This window comes from Prionailurus bengalensis, chromosome A3 (assembly GCF_016509475.1).
Source record: "Prionailurus bengalensis isolate Pbe53 chromosome A3, Fcat_Pben_1.1_paternal_pri, whole genome shotgun sequence".
Taxonomy (NCBI): domain Eukaryota; kingdom Metazoa; phylum Chordata; class Mammalia; order Carnivora; family Felidae; genus Prionailurus; species Prionailurus bengalensis.
The window spans coordinates 67832637-67849735 of NC_057354.1; the positions used below are offsets into that span (position 1 = coordinate 67832637).

At 41.2% G+C, this 17099-nt stretch overlaps 1 protein-coding gene across 3 annotated transcripts in view; it reads left to right on the top strand.

The window, feature by feature from the left end:
- Positions 1 to 17099, top strand: part of STON1 (stonin 1) — a 49935-nt gene that overhangs the window by 25333 nt on the left and 7503 nt on the right. For 2 of the 3 annotated variants that reach the window (XM_043603337.1, XM_043603338.1), the window contains exon 2: positions 10516 to 12490. In XM_043603337.1, coding sequence (XP_043459272.1) covers positions 10561 to 12490 — 1930 coding nt within the window. In that variant the 5' untranslated portion in view covers positions 10516 to 10560. Of the gene's footprint in view, positions 1 to 330; positions 441 to 10515; positions 12491 to 17099 lie in introns of those variants that run through there. The other variant, XM_043603339.1, reaches the window with a different exon arrangement.

Genomic DNA, 17099 nt, shown 5'->3' on the forward strand with positions numbered 1-17099 from the left:
TACACTTTATTTGAATGGTTTCTGAAGAAAAGCAAAGGAAATCTGTGAAGAACAGCAGGAGTAGATCCTCCAGAGAAGGGGGCAGGGTGGGTGGTATGGAAGGACGAGGCAGGGAGTTACATGAAGTTTGGGGAATTCAATGTATACCAAGATGGCCTGGTCCTAGAAGACAGGGTGGCACCCGAGTGTATATGTTGGGCAGCAAGTCTGAAATACTGTTCATCGCTAAGGGTGGGGTGGCTTTTTGCAGTTGAAAAGGGACAGGAAATGGGACAGGCTGAGTTATGAAAGCCAGTCTCAGAATTGACCCAAATTGCTACTGAGCTGTTGTTCTTGAGCGATCATGGGGAAAACATTCTCTGAGCTTGTCTTTCCCACAGCTTGATGTCCAAGCGGCAGATACGCGTGGTGGGCTTTGTGGAGAAATAGGCTCTTTCCAGGTGAGAATAGAATCTTTCCAATTTAGAGAATGCCTCCCTGCAGGAACTCTCCTTAGTGAAGGTGGAGTGGTGGCAAGTGCTCGGAAATGGGAATGTCCCCATTGGGAATGTCCCCAAAGGACACCAACGCCAGCAAGTCATTGGATCTCTTGGGACCTCTGGAGTGGTGGATGGTCTGGAGCATGGACTTTGGGATCTGCCTCTTTCTGGTTGGGTGACTTTAGGCAAGTAGCTTAACCTCTCTGAGCCTTATTTTACTCTTCTACAAAGTGATGTTTATTACTTAATGGGGTTGTGAGGATTAAATGCACACCCAGCCCTTAGCATACCTTGATACATGTTCGTTGAGCAGAATACCTCCAATTTCTGTCTGACTCTGAAATGCAGTGATTCTTTGAACTGAGGAGGGCAGTGTAGAGATTTACTTTATGGGAAACTGGAAAGGCGATTTAAAATTATTCAATCAAAAACGTATTGAACTGCATAGTGATGTCAGATATTTGTAGACAATGTGGAAGATGTCCTAATGAATGAGACATAATCCCTCCCTGCAAAAGCTTCAGTCTGACTCACAAACTTGATAATTATTAGCCTCAATTCTTTTTGGTGAGGTAATTATTCCATACCAGTGCTGGTTTTTCATAAGCTTATTGCAAGTAATTTGCAATATTGCTAATAATATATAAGGTGTTGCTATTTTTGAAAGATTTGGTTTTTAAAACAATTTAGAATAAATTCATTATCTCCACAATACTCTCATAAGAATTCCAGGATGATTTCTTTAGTGGCAGAAAGGGGTGGAGTCTCGGATTGTATGTAAGTGTGGACTTTCTTGTGTTTCCTATGGCCTGTGGCCTACTTTTGCTGATCCAACATTTAGAAAGGTGGGGCTAATTATTTCAGGATGTCCCTCGATATTCTGGGGGTTGTTAAACTCTGGGTACACCCAAGAGAATGTGCTAGGCTTCTGAATGCCATCTGTCATATGTGTTGAGGTAAAAGGTTGAAAACCACTGTCTACCTACATCCTTGTTGTTCCCAGTGTCAGTAGGCATGTGCACTTTTAATTTGTTCTTGAATTCAATGTATTCGGCAGTGCAAAAGAATGTCTGATAGTTCTTTCTTTATTAAAAAAATTTTTTTAAGTGTTTATTTTTGAGAGAGAGAGAGAGAGAGAGAGAGAGAGCGAGCGAGCATGAGCAGGGTAGGGGCAGAGAGAGAGGGAGACAGTGAATCCAAAGCAGGCTCCAGGCTCTGAGCTGTCAGCACAATGTCCAACATGGGATTCGAACCCATGAACCATTAGATCATGACCTGAGTCAAAGTCGGGTGCCCAACCGACTGAGCCATCCAGGTACCCCAAAGGATGTCTAATAGTTATAGGAGAAGCAAACACTCCCCTAGAAACTTTCAAACCTCAGAGATTGGTTTCTAGAAGCTTCCACCATAAGACATTATTCTTTCCTATCTGCACCTCATTCAGAGTCTTGGTGTCTTGTCCTATCTCTTTATTTTGTCTGGCATTGTCTTCCAGGAGTTAGCAAGATAGTCCAGATTGACTGAAAACAGACCTCTGGAAGGATTAGGGCATGTGAGGTGGGATGTAGTGCACACCTGAGGAAAAAAACACAGAAGCCAATGAGAGGAACCTTTATTTTGGAGGAAGGCAGCTGGGGACATAGTGCCAGGGGTCCTGAGTTCCCAGTTCTGCACTAAATGGAACCTGGACTTTAGAGAAGGTGCCGCCAATGCTGTGGTCTATACTCTGGGTTGTCATAAATTAAAAAAAAATTTTTTTTTGTTTTAATATTTGTTTATCAAGAGACAGAGAGAGACAGAGCATGAGCATGGGAGGGGCAGAGAGAGGGGGAGACACAGAATCCGAAGCAGGCTCCAGGCTCTGAGCTGTCAGCACAGAGCCTGATGCGGGGCTCGAACTCACAAACTGCGAGATCATGGCCTGAGCCAAAGTCGGACACTTAACTGACTGAGCCACCCAAGCACCCCTGGGTTGTCATAAATTTAAATGAGATGTTGCCTGTGACAGGTCTCTGTAAATGGTAGGATTTAGGGTGCCCTGGGAGGATAGACACATATTGACATCCTGCCTCATTTGCAATGCAGAAAAAATCCTGAGGTTAAATAGGTGTTGCTGCTTGAGTACTTTTGGTTCCAGTGTCTTGAAGGAGATGGTGAAGTTGCAGATGACTAAGGCAGGACATATTCATGACCTCTCCACTCTGGGCTGCTGCATCCCTCCCTGAGACCCAGGGGGCCTTGGACAGACCAAGGCTCTGGAAAGGATGTGGCTGTTTCCCTGCTGAAGGTGGGGGTGAGTTAGGGGAGGAAGAAGGAAAGCCTTAGATGGAATCGATTCTAGTTGTTGACTTTGGGAAAAATGACGGTGGGGGCTTTGAGACTAGAATAGAAAGATGAGGTCATATACAAGGAAGGGGCAAGAGAGGTCAGAGAGAAATGAAATGAGTGTGAAGAGGATTGATAAGGAAGGGCAGCAAGAGGGATGCGGAAGAGGAGCAAGAAGAGAATAGTGGGAAACACACCTGCACTTGACCATAGGGAGCCAGAGTCTTAGCCCCTCATTCCAGGAGCATCCAAGTCCCACCTTTTAAACAGGGACAAAGGTTTGGGCTCATATTGGGCACAACGCAGAATTCCGTTTGGTTGTATTAAACTCACATTACATTTGCTGAGTGCCTTCTATGGAAGAATCCTGCATATAGGGGAAGAGTATACTTTGCATAGATTTTTGTGTTTAAGGTAGGAGTTTTCTTGCAAGGTGTTCTCTTTAAAGTTCAAGGGTCACTTAAAAGGTCATGGAATTGATTTCTCTGGTTTATGGAAATCACTTTTTTTTGATAATATGCAAAAGCTCTGATAAAACCAGTATCACTACTCGAAATTTTGAAGATAGCAGTGGAAAATAGATGAGGCAAAACTTTTTCTGTAGATCAGAATAAGATTCCATCCAAAGCGTACTTATTTCTTCTCTTGGTCTTCTCTTTTTCTTTCTTTTTAATAAACCCAACTAACATAAATATTTACACAATCTCTCACCCTAAAGAGAATGGAATGGGATGGGTCAAGAAACATTGCTGCTGATTTCCTGCCTCTGTGCCTCCTGGTGGTATCCCATTGAAACAGGCTGTGCCTGCTTGGAAGGGAAAGTGCTTTGTGGAACTCCAGCCCAAGGGCAGTGACAGTGAAATGCCCTCCAGAGAGAGCCAGCTGGCCTGGACTGCTGCTCTACTGTGTGTTTTTGTGCCCTCAGGAATGTGCGGATTTAGCAAATGACAACAGTGAATGTGCCCTGCCCCAGTGGAGCCCCAGGCTTGCTCTCTCTGTGTTGGCTCTTTTCCAGGCTTGAATGATTGCACTGGTTGAGCCCTCATTATCCACAAGGGGAAGCGGGAAGGCTGGCTGGAGGGAGAAAAATACGCCTTTCTCACGGCTGTGTTCCAGCAGGTTTTGAGTTTTCATATCAGTACATCTCATGGAGTTTTTCTCTCTGTCAGTTTGGAAGTTTGGTCAAAACTCCCAGCAGTAGCTTTTTCTGCTTTTGAAAAAATTTTTTCTGCTTTTGAAAAAAATTTCGGTTGGATGTCAACCACCATAGAATTATTTTAGAGTGGGAAAGGACTTACCTTAGAGATGATTCTACTCGAATCACTGAATATCCAGAGTGGCTTTGCCCCATAGCTGGTGGGTGACAGAGCAGCACCCGGCATTCAGGGTACCCAACCCCCCCAGGTCTGTGCTGTGGCCTATACAGCTCATTGCCTCTGATGCCATTAGAATGATCTCAATAGTTTATATTGTATTAGCTCAGGATGAAGTGATCTGTGCTCAAATCCTGGTTCTTTCCAAACTTAGGTATATACCCGAGAAAAATGATCACACCAAAACTTATATATAACTTACACAAAAACTTACTATTCATAATAGCTAAAAAAATAGAAATAAACCAAATGCCCATCAACTGATGAATGGATAAACAAAATGGGGACTATCTTCACAATGAAATGTTATTCAGCCACCAAAAGGAATGAAGAAGTACTGATACATGCTACAACACAGATGAACTTTGAAAATATTATGCCAAGTGAGAGAAATCAGACATAGAAGGCCGTATGTTGTAAATCCTATCTATATAAAATGTTCAGACCAGGCAAATTAAAAAAGTAGATTAGTGGTTCTCAGGACTTGGGGGTAGGGGTCGGGAGAAAGGGGAGTGACTGCTAATAGGTACAGGTATATTTTGGGGGTGATAAGAACATTCTGGAAATAGTGGTGATGGCTATACAACTCTGAATATACTAAACACTACTGAATTGTCATTTTTTTTAAAAAAGGATAAATTTTAGTGTGTGAATTGTATCTTAATAAAGTTGTTATTAAAAAAAAAATCTTAGTTCTGTCTCTTATCAGTGGGACAGCTTTAGGCAATGACTCTAAACCCAAGTAATCTCAGCTATGAAATGGAAATGATATATACCTCCCAGGGTTGTTTTGATAAATTAGGTCATGAATCTCAAAATGTTTCAAACCTATAAACCTCACATATTTGGGGGGCTGTTAATAGGTTATAGGTTCATTATAAATTGGGTTTCTATCTTCTGTATTTTCTGCAACACTAGTAAGGTCTGACTACACAGTCCTCATTCATATACTTCCTGAATTGATGAAAAAGTGTTGTAGGTTTTTTTTAGTGGTGGTAAAAAATAACAAATTTTTAACAATTTGTTTACCCTCTTAACATTTTTAAGTGTATAGTTCAGTATTATTAACTATATGCACACTGTTTTACAACAAATTTCTAGAACTCTTTCATCTTGCACAACTACAACTCTGTACCCATTGAACAGCCACCCCCTTCCCCTCTCCTCGCCCCACCCCACCATTCTCCTTTCTGCTTCTATGCATTTGGTCTCTCTCCTTCTCTCTCTCTCTTTTTTGCATTTGACTACTTTAGATACCTCATGTAAGTGGAATCATAGAGTATTTGCCTTTTTGTGACTGGCTTGTTTCATTTAACATAATGTTCTTAAGGTTCATTTATGTTATGGCATGTGCCAGAATTTCCTTACTTTTTAAGGCTGAATAATATTCATTGTATGTATATATACCACATTTTCTTCACCCATTCATCAGGCGATGGACATTTAGGTTGTTTCCACCTCTTGGCTGTTGGGAATAATGCTGAAATGAACAGAAGAGTGCAGATATCTCTTGGAGATCCTGTTTTCAATTTTCTTGGATAAATTTACATAAGTGGGATTGCTGGCTCATATACATGGTAGTTCTATTTAAAAAATTTTGAGGGGCCTCTATGCTGTTTTCTCAATTCCCACCAACAATCCACAAGGGTTCTAATTTCTCCACATCCTTGTCAACACTTGTTATTTTATGTTTTTTGTTTAGTTTTGTTTGGTTTTATTTTGGGTTCATTTTGCTAATGGCCATCCTAACATGTATAAGGTGATATTGTGGTTTTGATTTGCATTTCCCTGGTGATTAGTGATGTTGAGCATCTTTTAATATACCTGTTGTCCATTTGTGTGTCTTCTTTGGAGAAATGTCTACTCAAGTCTGTTGCCCATTTTTAAATTGTTTGTTGTTGTTGTTGTTGTTGTTATTGAGCAGTAGTTTCTTATACCTTTTGGATTGAAACCCTCATCAGATATATGGTTTGTAAATATTTTCTCCCGTTCCATGGATTTTCACTCTGTTAATTGGTTCCTTTTCTGTACAGAAGCTTTTTAGTTTCATGTAGTCCCACTTGTCTATTTTTGCTTTTGTTGCTTGTACTTTTGGTATCCTGTCCAAGAAATCATTGCCAAGACCAAGCTTTTCCTCTTGTTTTTTTTTAATAGGAGTTTTATAATTTCAGGTTTTATGTTTAAATCTTATGCTTTTGTTTCTTGTACTTTTGGTACCCTATCCAAGAAATCATTGCCAAGACTAATGTCATCAAGCTTTTCCTCTTTTTTTTTTTTTTTTTTTATAGGAGGTTTATAATATCAGGTCTTATGTTTAAGTCTTAACGTTTATAATCCATTTATAATTGTTTTTTGTGTATGATATAAAATAAGGGTCCAATGTCATTTTTTTTATTACATGTGAATATCTGTTTTCCCAACACAGTTTGTTGAAGAGACTATCCTTTCCTCATTGTATAATCTTGGCACCTTTGTTGAGGATCATTTGACCTTATGTGTGGGTTTATTTCTGGAATTAATATTCTGTTCCATTGGTCTCTTTATCTGCCTTTATGCCAGTACTATACTGTTTTGAGTACCATAGCTTTGTAATAGTTTCAAAGTTAGAGTGTGTAAAGCCTCCACCTTTATCTTTCCCAAGATTATTTTGGCTATTCAAAGACCTTTGAGATTCGATATGTATTTTATGATTGTTTTTTCTGTTTCTGCAAAATGTCATTTTGATAGGGATTGCACTGAATCTGTAGATTGCTTTGGGTAGTGTGGACATTTTAACAATATTAAGTCTTCCCATTTATGAATGTGAGATATCTTTTTGTTTATGTCTTCTTTAATTTCATTCAGCAACATTACTTTGTAGTTTTCAGTGTAAAAGTCTTTTGCCCCTTTAAAAAAAAAAACAGGGGTGCCTGCATAGCTCAGTCTGACTCTTGCTTTTGGCTCAGGTCATCGTCTTGTGGTTCATGAGTTCAAGCCCCCACATCACGCATGAAGCCTGCTTGGGATTTTCTCTCTCGACCGCCCCTTCCTCTCCCCTTCCCTGCTTGTATGTGCACATGCATGCTATCTCTCTCAAATACACTTAAAAAGAAGTCTTTTGGGGCACTTGGGTGGCTCAGTTGGTTGAGTGTTCAACTTTGGCTCAGGTCATGATCTCAAGGTTCATGAGTTCGAGCCCAGCATCAGGCTCTGTGCTGACAGTGCAGAGCCTGCAGCCTGCTTCAGATTCTGTGTCTCCTTCTCTCTCTGACCCTTCCCTGCTCATGTTCTGTCTCTGTCTCTCAAAAATAAACATTAAAAAAAAGTCTTTTGCCCTTTTTTGTTTATTTCTAAGTGTTTTATTTTTTTTGATGCTATTGTACATGGGATTGTTTTCTTAATTTCGTTTTTGGATTGTTAATTGTGTGTGTATAGAAATGCAACTTATTTTTGTTTGTTGATTTTGTATCCTGCAACTTTAATTTGTTTATCAGTTCTAACGTGTGTGTGTGTGTGTGTGTGTGTGTGTGTGTGTGTGTGGAATTATTAGGGCTTTCTACATATAAGGTCAGATCATCTATAAACAGACAAAATGTAACTTCTTCCTTTTTAATTTAGTTGCCTTTTATTTCTTTTTCATGCCTAATTGCTCTTGTTAAGACTTCCAGTACTGTGTGAATAGAAGTGGCAAGAGTGAGCATCCTTGCCTTGTTCCTGATTTTAGAGGAAAAGCCTTCGGTTTTTCACCATTGAGTATGCTGTTAGTTACCATGGGCTTTTCATAGATGGCCTTTATTATTATGTTAAAGTAATTTCCTTCTATTCCCAGTTTGTTGAGTGGTTTCTTATCATGAAAAGGCATTAGAGTTTGTCAGGTGCTTTTTTTGTATTTATTGAGGTGATCATGTGATATTTATCCTTTGTTCTGTTGATGTGATGTATTGCTGTGTTGATTTTCATATGTTGGAAGTATCCTTGCATCACAGGGATAAATCCCACTTGGTAATAGTGTATGATCCTTTTAATCTGCAGTTGAAGTTGATTTGCTAATATTTTGTTGAGGATTTTGCATTCATGAGGGATATTGGTCTGTAGTTTTCTTTTCTTGTAGTGTCTTTGGCTTTGGTGTCAGAGCAATGCCGGCCTCATAAAATGAGTGTGAAAGTGTTCCCTCCTCTTCAGTTTCTTGAAAGAGTTTGAGAAGGATTGGTGTTAATTCTTCTCTAAATGTTTGGTAGATTCTCCAGTGAAACCATCTGGGTCTGAGCTTTTATTTTTTGGGAGGTTTTGACTACCACTTCAGTCTCTTTACTAATTACAGATCTGGTCAGATTTCTTGTTACTTTATGATTCAGTCATTGTCGGTGTATGTTTCTAGGAATTTGTCCATTTCTTCTTGGTTATCGACATTGTTGGCATATAGTTGCTCATAATGGTCAATAATAAAATAATAAAATAATCATTTATTTTATTTCTGTGACATGTTTTTTTTAATTCTTTGTAATGTTTATTTATTTTTGAGAGAGAGAGAGAGAGAAAGCGTGAGCTGGGGAGGGTCAGAGAGAGAGAGAGAGAGAGAGAGAGAGAGACAAAGAATCCGAAGCAGGCTCCAGGCTCTGAGCTGTCGGCAGAGTCTGATGCAGGGTCCGAACCCACAAACTGTGAGATCATAACTTGAGCCAAAGTCGGATGCTTACCCCTGAGCCACCCAGGTGCCCCTCTGTGACATAAGTTTAATGTCACATCTTTCATTTCTGGCTTTGAGGATTTTCTCTTTTTTTCTCCATCTAGCTAAAAGTTTGTCAATTTTGTTGATCTTTAAAAAAAAAAACAACAACTCTTAGTTTTCCTTTTTTTTCTATTTTATATTCTCTACTCCATTTACTTCTGCCATAATGTTTATTCTTTCTTTTCTTCCTTTAACTTTGGGCTTAGTTTGTTTTTCTAGTTCCTTGAGCTGTAACATTAGGTTGTTTATCTGAGATCTTTTTTAATAATAAACTCCACTCTTTCTATTGCTTTTGCTACATCCATAAGTTTTGGTTTGTTGTGTTTTCACTTTGCTTACCTCAAAATATTTTCTGATTTCCCTTTTGATTCTTCTTTGGCCTATTAGTTGTTCAAGAGTGTGTTGTTCAATTTCTACATTTATGAATTTTCCAGTTTTCCTCCATCTGTTGATTTCCAGTTTCATTCTGATGTGGTCAGACAGGATATTGTGTATGATTACAGTCTTCTTAAATTTGTTAAGACTTGTTTTGTGACATAACATGTGATCTGTCCTGGAGGATGTTTTGTGTATGCTTACGAAGAACATGTATTCTTTAAAAAAAAATTGTTTTTAACGTTTATTTACTTTTGAAAGACAGAGAGAAACAGGGTATGAGCAGGGGAGGGGCAGAGAGAGAGGGAGATACAGAATCCGAAACAGGCTCCAGGCTCTGAGCTGTCAGTAGTGCAGGGTTAGAACTCATGAACCGTTAGATCATGACCTGAGTCGAAGTTGGAAGCTCAACCAACTGAGCCACCCAGGTGACCCAAGAACATATATTCTGCTGCTGTTGTGTGGAAATGTCCACTTGGTCTGTTGTGTTGTTCAAGTCCTCTGTTTCTTTGTGGATGTTCTATCCATTATTGAAAATGGAGGATTGAAATTCTGATATTATTGTGTTGCTATTACTATCTTCAGTTTTTTAATGTTTGTTTCATATATTTGGGTGCTCTGATGTTGGCTTTATATATACTTGTAATTGTTATATCTTCCTGGTGAATGGGCCCTTTTATCATTATATATGTCCTTCATTGTCTCTTGTGACAGTTTTTGATGTAAAGTCTATTTTGTCCAATGTTAGTATGGCCACTCCTGCCTGCTCTCATTTTGTTTCTGTTTGTATAGAATATCTTTTTACATCCTTTTACTTTCAACTGAAAGTGTGTCCTTAAATCTCAAATGAGTCTCTAGTACACAGCATATGGTTAGATCTTGCATTTTTTTAAAAAATCCATTTAGCCATCAGAAGTATTACAGTTCTTAAGCATTTATTTGAACTCAGTCAATCTGTAAATCTTGTTGCTTTTATTTTTATTCTTTTGTTTTTGAACTTTTATTTGTGACAACATTTTATTTATTTATTTATTTATTTATTTATTTATTTATTTATTTATTTTGTAAGTAAGCTCTATGCCCAGAATCGGGGCTTGAACTCATGATCCTGAGATCAAGAGTGGCATGCTCTACTGACTCAGCCAGCCAGGTGCCCCTGGTTGTTTTTAAATCACCTATTTCTCAGAACTAAAGTAACTGGAATTTTCTCCTCCTCCTCATTTAATATTCTTATTATCTCTTTCTCCTTTAACAGACACCATATCTGATTCATTGACAAGACCACAATCTGATTCCAAAGATGTGTTCCACAAACCCAGGCAACTGGGTCACATTTGATGATGACCCTGCTTTTCAATCTTCTCAAAAGTCAAAGAATTTACCTCTGGAGAATCAAGGCATTTGTAGGCCAAATGGACTTAAGCTGAACCTCTCTGGTGCTAAGGAGTTTCCCAGTGGATCTTCCTCTGCCAGCAATACCCCCCTCTCCTCTCCCATCATAGACTTTTACTTTAGTCCAGGACCTCCAAGTAACTCTCCTCTTTCTACACCTACGAAGGACTTCCCAGGTATTCCTGGCATCCCCAAAGCAGGGACTCATATGCTTTATCCTATCCCAGAATCATCCTCAAACAGTCCACTTACAATATCAGGAGCAGGCTCTTCCTTATTGCCTAGCAAACCAACTTGTTTATCCCATGCTTCCTTACCCAGTGACCACTCATGTACACATCCAGCTCCCAAAGTGGGTCTTCTGGAAGAAGTTAGCCCTCCCCAGGCTGAAAGCCTAGGGTTTCAAAGTGATACTCCCCAGTTTCAGTATTTTCGGGAGGACTGTGCTTTTTCAAGTCCATTTTGGAAAGATGAAGGCAGTGCTTCCCAGTTCATCTTTGACCCTCCAGGAAGCAGAAAGGCTTACCCACCAAGAGACAAAGAGATGCCTATCGATCAAAAAAGCTTAAATCAGTGTTCACTCAACTATATCTGTGAGAAGCTTGAACATCTTCAATCAGCTGAGAACCAAGACTCATATGGAAATTTGTCTATGCAGTCTCTGTATGGTGAAGACACTGCCTCTTCCTTTGTTCCCCCCATGCTCTTCAGGAGTCAGCCAAAACCCGGATGGTCTTTTATGTTGAGAATTCCCGAGAAGAAGAACATGATGTCTTCCCGTCAGTGGGGACCAATTTTTCTAAAAGTCTTACCTGGAGGAATTTTGCAAATGTATTATGAGAAGGGGTTAGAAAAACCATTTAAGGAGTTACAGCTCGATCCACATTGCAGGCTTTCTGAACCAAAAGTTGAGAACTGTAGTGTGGCAGGAAAAATCCATACTGTGAAGATTGAACATGTGTCTTACACAGAAAAAAGGAAATACCATTCTAAGACAGAAGTAGTTCATGAACCAGACATCGAACAGATGCTGAAGTTGGGGTCCACAGAGTACCACGATTTCCTTGACTTCCTGACTACTGTGGAGGAGGAGCTGACAAAGCTGCCAGCTGGTTCAAAACCAAAAAAGAACTATGAGGAACAAGAAATTTCCCTAGAAATTGTGGACAACTTTTGGGGCAAAATCACTAAAGAAGAAGGAAAATTGGTTGAAAGTGCTGTCATAACTCAGATCTATTGCCTCTCTTTTGTAAATGGGAACACAGAATGCTTTTTAACCTTGAATGACCTCGAGCTGCAGAAGCGAAACGATCGCTACTTTGAAAAAGACCCAGAAAAGAAGGGGATTGATATTCTCGACTATCATTTTCATAAGTGTGTGAAAGCACAAGAATTCGGGCAATCAAGAATCATTAAGTTTGTACCGCTGGACGCCTGCCGGTTTGAACTGATGCGTTTTAAGACTTTGTATAACGGGGAGGATCTTCCCTTTTCCCTGAAGTCTGTAGTGGTTGTCCAGGGGGCGTATGTGGAGCTTCAGGCCTTTGTCAACATGGCCCCATTGGCTCAGAGATCTTCCTCTGCCAGTTCCTTGAGGTCCTGTGACAACATAATGATACACTTTCCTGTCCCATCACAGTGGATCAAGGCCCTCTGGACCATGAACCTCCAGAGGCAGAAGTCCCTGAAAGCCAAAATGAACCGCCGGGCATGTCTAGGGAGTTTACATGAACCTGAATCAGAACCTGTTATACAGGTCACTGTGGGGTCAGCAAAATATGAGAGTGCCTACCGGGCCGTGGTATGGAAGATAGACCGGCTTCCTGATAAAAATTCAAGTAAATATTTAATACCCCAAGTTGATTTTCACATGAAATAGCTTAAACGTTTTCACTTGTCTCCTTGGGTTGAAACCAGGCTGAGATAGATAACTTCAGTCCATTGAGGCCTTGCTTACATCGCCTGGTAGGAGGTGGAACATTTAGTCAAACAGCTGATTTATTTTTGTTCTCTGTGCCTATTTCTACCAGATAAGTTTACCTTAAAACAAATTTTTTAATACCATAAAAAAAAATCCTAAGCTAAGATTTTGTTGTGAATGGTGGCACTGAGGGAAAATTTCTAGTTGGTCTTTTTGACATCAACCACCAACCTCAAATATTAAAAATATTGCTCACAGAGCTAAGATTCCCCAATTAACCTTTAAAGATCTCTCATCTGTGAATATACCTGAACTTTTTTTGTATTCTCAGCCAGTACCACATTCTCCTTAGGTTTTTTTTTCCTTCTATTTCAAAATAAGATTGCCTTTCAGTTTTACCCAAATTGATTTCATTAGCTGAATTAATTTGGCCATATTGGCTAGTTGTTTCAGAATTAAGTAGACAACAGCCCAAGCATTAAAAATTCAGTTAATTTTTAAATTTTTTTGCCAAGAAAACAATGAATCTAGAAATTCAGAACTTTAAAAATAGAGTCCTAGCACCGCATTTATTTCAGAATAGTAACTTAGTTGTGGGTGTATATAATAGAGCAAAAAAGCAAACTTTGAAATTAAGGCTGCTCCCTGTTTTAGTCCAGTTATTTCTAGCAGAACATTGGGTTATGGAGCTAATTTGGGGGATCTGAGTTGATATATTCACTCATTCAGTCAAACCTTTATTGAGCACATCAGGTAAACCAAGTGCCACATTGGGTGCCGGGGCTAAAGATAAATAAGATCTGATCCCTGCTTCTAAATAGTTCACAGCTGGTCTAGTCCTTCAGGGAAAATTAATTTCATTTTAGGACCCTTCAGGCTGTGGACTTCAAAAGAAGCATTTTTATTTGGGGCGGACCTATAGCAGTGTTTCTCAAACTTGGCTGTATGTTAGGATAGCCTGAGAGCTTTCAAATAATTTTCATGTTCAGGCTCTACTCCATGCCAATTAAATTGGAATGTCTGAGGGAGGGGCCTAAGCACCTGTATGTTTCTAGGGCTCCCCAGGTGAACCTGATGTGTGCCAGGGTTGAGAGACACTGCTCTGCAGGCCTTGCAGTGTTCTGGGGGAAGGAAGAGCAAGCTCCAGACTATGATGGATTTGAGGGGTAGCATGGACCATGTCTTTGGGGATTGCAGGACCACCTTGTCTGACTTGCAGTTTGCTGGCTTAACACCTGTCTTCTGATTGTAGCTCAGGCAAGGGACAGGGCCCAGTAGGCGAGAGACACAGCCGGGCGGCTGAAGAGCCCCAGACCCTTGTGCAAAAGGGAAGCCCCTGCGCAGTCGTCCTCCCTGACACCGCCCCCACTTCTCGGTTGATGGCAAATTCTGCTCTGCAGTGTTCTCATGACTCATATTAGTTACGGCTCTAGTCCCAAGGAACATCAAGGACAGCTCAGGCTTAAGGCAGGGTGAGGTGGTGATGGGGTGGCATGGTCACAATGGATGGCTTCTAGTGGTGCCTCCTGGTCAACTCCTGTGTGATGGGAATATCTTCCGTGACACAATCCACAGAGGTGATGTTTCCTGCCTTTTATAACTTTGCTGGAGAAGCAAGTTAAAACCATTCTCAGGTTATCTTCATCCTAGGGAAACAAGTTTTGAAGTTTTGAGTGCAAAGTTCCAAATGATCTGTTCTCAAAGTCATCTGTGCTACTTTTAGATGAAAGGGGTTATAGAAATCATAATATTATTGCTTTTTATTTTGCTAAAGGCAAAGGGAAAGAGAGGAAGGCAGGCTGGAATACTTACTGTAATCTCCTCAACCCATACATGTCTCCTGATGTCTGGGTGATAACCTGACTCCTGATTATGCCTCACAGAGGAGCACTAGGGGCTCATCCTGCTGGCCTGTCCAGGTGGGGTCAAGAGGGATGGGGGACAGGCTCACAAAGAACCCATTCCAGCTGTTCTGCCTCAGAGCAGACACTCCTGCTAGACCCAATCAGGGCAACCATGCTTATTTTTCAAAGTGAGAACCCATAGGAATCATTTATTTGGAAGGAGAACAACATGTAAATGTTCTTGTGAAAATGATCCTGTTTATAACCTGTATTTTCCCAGAGCTAATGGTATAGTTAATTGATTCATTCACCAAGAATTTATTGAGAAGAAGACCCATTCATTCCACAAACTTCCTGTAGGTACTGGCTCTGTGCTGGGTGCTTGGGAGACAGATGCAGACATGCTTCCCACTTCCAGAAACGTAGCAGCCTAGTAGGGGAGACTGACCTGGAAGCAAGTATGAAAATACACTATGTGGAAGTGTGCTGTATGCTAGGCATGTACAAGTGTATATAGTAGGGCTTCCAGAGAAAGGAGTGATAAACTGCAGGGGACACTAGAGTTAAACCTGGTGTGGAAGAATCAGTAGGATTCTATCAGGGATAGAAAAAGCAGAATCAGACATGTAGGTGGGGGATCTTAGTTATCTTTTGGGACTGAGGCAGGAAGGACACTGTGAGCCATGCCTTGGGGTATGGAGTTTGTCAGCAGGGCTTCTGGAGTGTTTTCAGGCACTACTGTGACAGAATCATCCTTGTTTCATCCATCCTTTCTGTTTTAGGAAGTCAGGCATACAATGCAGAGGAGAAATTCAGGAGCAGATTATAGACATAGGGAGGCCTGATGAACAATGCCAGTGGCAGTGGGAGCGTCCAGAAGGAGTGAGGGATGGGTGAGAAATTCAGAGGAGGTGCCCCCATGAAAAGGACAGATTACCTGTGGGTATGGGGGACAGAAGGGGTGCAAGGAGGTTGAGGGCTCTGGCTTTGGTGAATAGGTGATCCATAGTGCCATTGGCTGAGATCACTTGGGATCCTCTCTTTACTCCTTTTAAAATCTGTTTCTTAGCCCTGGCAGCATATTAGAGTCCTTAGAATCATTAGAGCTTTAAAAATAGACCCGTATTTAGGCCCCATCCTGACCAATCAGGCTCTGTGGGAGTGAGGCCCACATACTGGTGCTTGTAAAAGGCATGCAGCCAGGGTTGAGAACCCCTGACCCTGGCACAGCTCTGCTGTGACACCTGTTCTGGTCCTCTAGGCACAGGTCCTTCCCCCCTGCTCTGTGTCCCTGGGTCTCCTTGAGTCTTTCTTGCCTACCACCCACATTTGCTAGCAGCTGAGCTCGCTACGAAGTTACAAGAGTGGATGTTCCCAGAGAGGCTGGCCTTCAGGAATTCTAGAAGACGGTCATAGCACCAGGCATTCCAGTCAATTATATGGTGATAATTCACAGAACAAATCCTTTGGGATCAAAAAGATGCTTTGTTCAGATCAGATCTGTGGGCCAAAAGGGGGCCTAGACAAAAGGCAGGGGGGCTGTGTCAGGTGCAGTCTAGAGGGGCAGGGAGAAGCTGGGCTGGAGCAGGACACTGGTGATCCTGTGGTCTGTCTGTCATGTGGCTTCACCATGTGGGTGGGGAGGGTAATGCAAAGACAGAGGGTGCCTGGCAATTTGCCTGTGGAGGAGAAGTGTAGAAAGAGTAAGGTTGGGGCAGAGAGGAAATCTTTATCCTAAGACAGTGCTTCTTAAACTTTTGTGTGCATGTGAATCGCTTTTAATTTGAATTATTAAAAAAAATGTTTATTTATTTTGACAGAGAGAGAGAGAATGAGCCAGGGAGAGGCAGAGGGAGAGGGAGAATCCCAAGCAGGCTCTGAGCTCAGATCCCAATGCTGGGCCCAACCTCATGACCATGAGATCATGATCTGAGCTGAAATCAAGAGTTGGACACTTAACTGACTGAGCCACCCAGGTGCCCTGTGAATCACCTTTTTAAAATGTAGACTGATGGGGCGCCTGGGTGGCTCAGTCGGTTAAGCGTCCGACTTCAGCTCAGGTCATGATCTTGCAGTCAGTGAGTTCGAGCCCCGTGTCAGGCTCTGTGCTGACCGCTCAGAGCCTGGAGCCTGTTTCGGATTCTGTGTCTCGCTCTCTCTCTGACCCTCCCCCGTTCATGCTCTGTCTCTCTCTGTCTCAAAAATAAATAAACATTAAAAAAAAATTTTAAATGTAGACTGAGGTCCCCTGAATCCCACACTGCTCAGGCGATACAAATGCTGCTGGCTCACGGGCCATGCAAAGAGTAGTAGATTATTTGAATGCATCTCTAGTTCTCTATACAATTTTTAAATCAATTGGGTGTTTAAAGAATAGGATCTTTTTTTTTTTAATTTTTTTTCAACATTTATTTATTTTTGGGACAGAGAGAGACAGGGCATGAACGGGGGAGGGGCAGAGAGAGAGAGAGGGAGACACAGAATCGGAAACAGGCTCCAGGCTCTGAGCCATCAGCCCAGAGCCTGACGCGGGGCTCGAACTCACGAACCACGAGATCGTGACCTGGGTGAAGTCGGACGCTTAACCCACTGTGCCACCCAGGCGCCCCTAAAACATTACCCTTTTAAAGCAAGTTTCTGAACAACCAGTACTATTAGAAAAAAATATTTTAAAACTGGAAA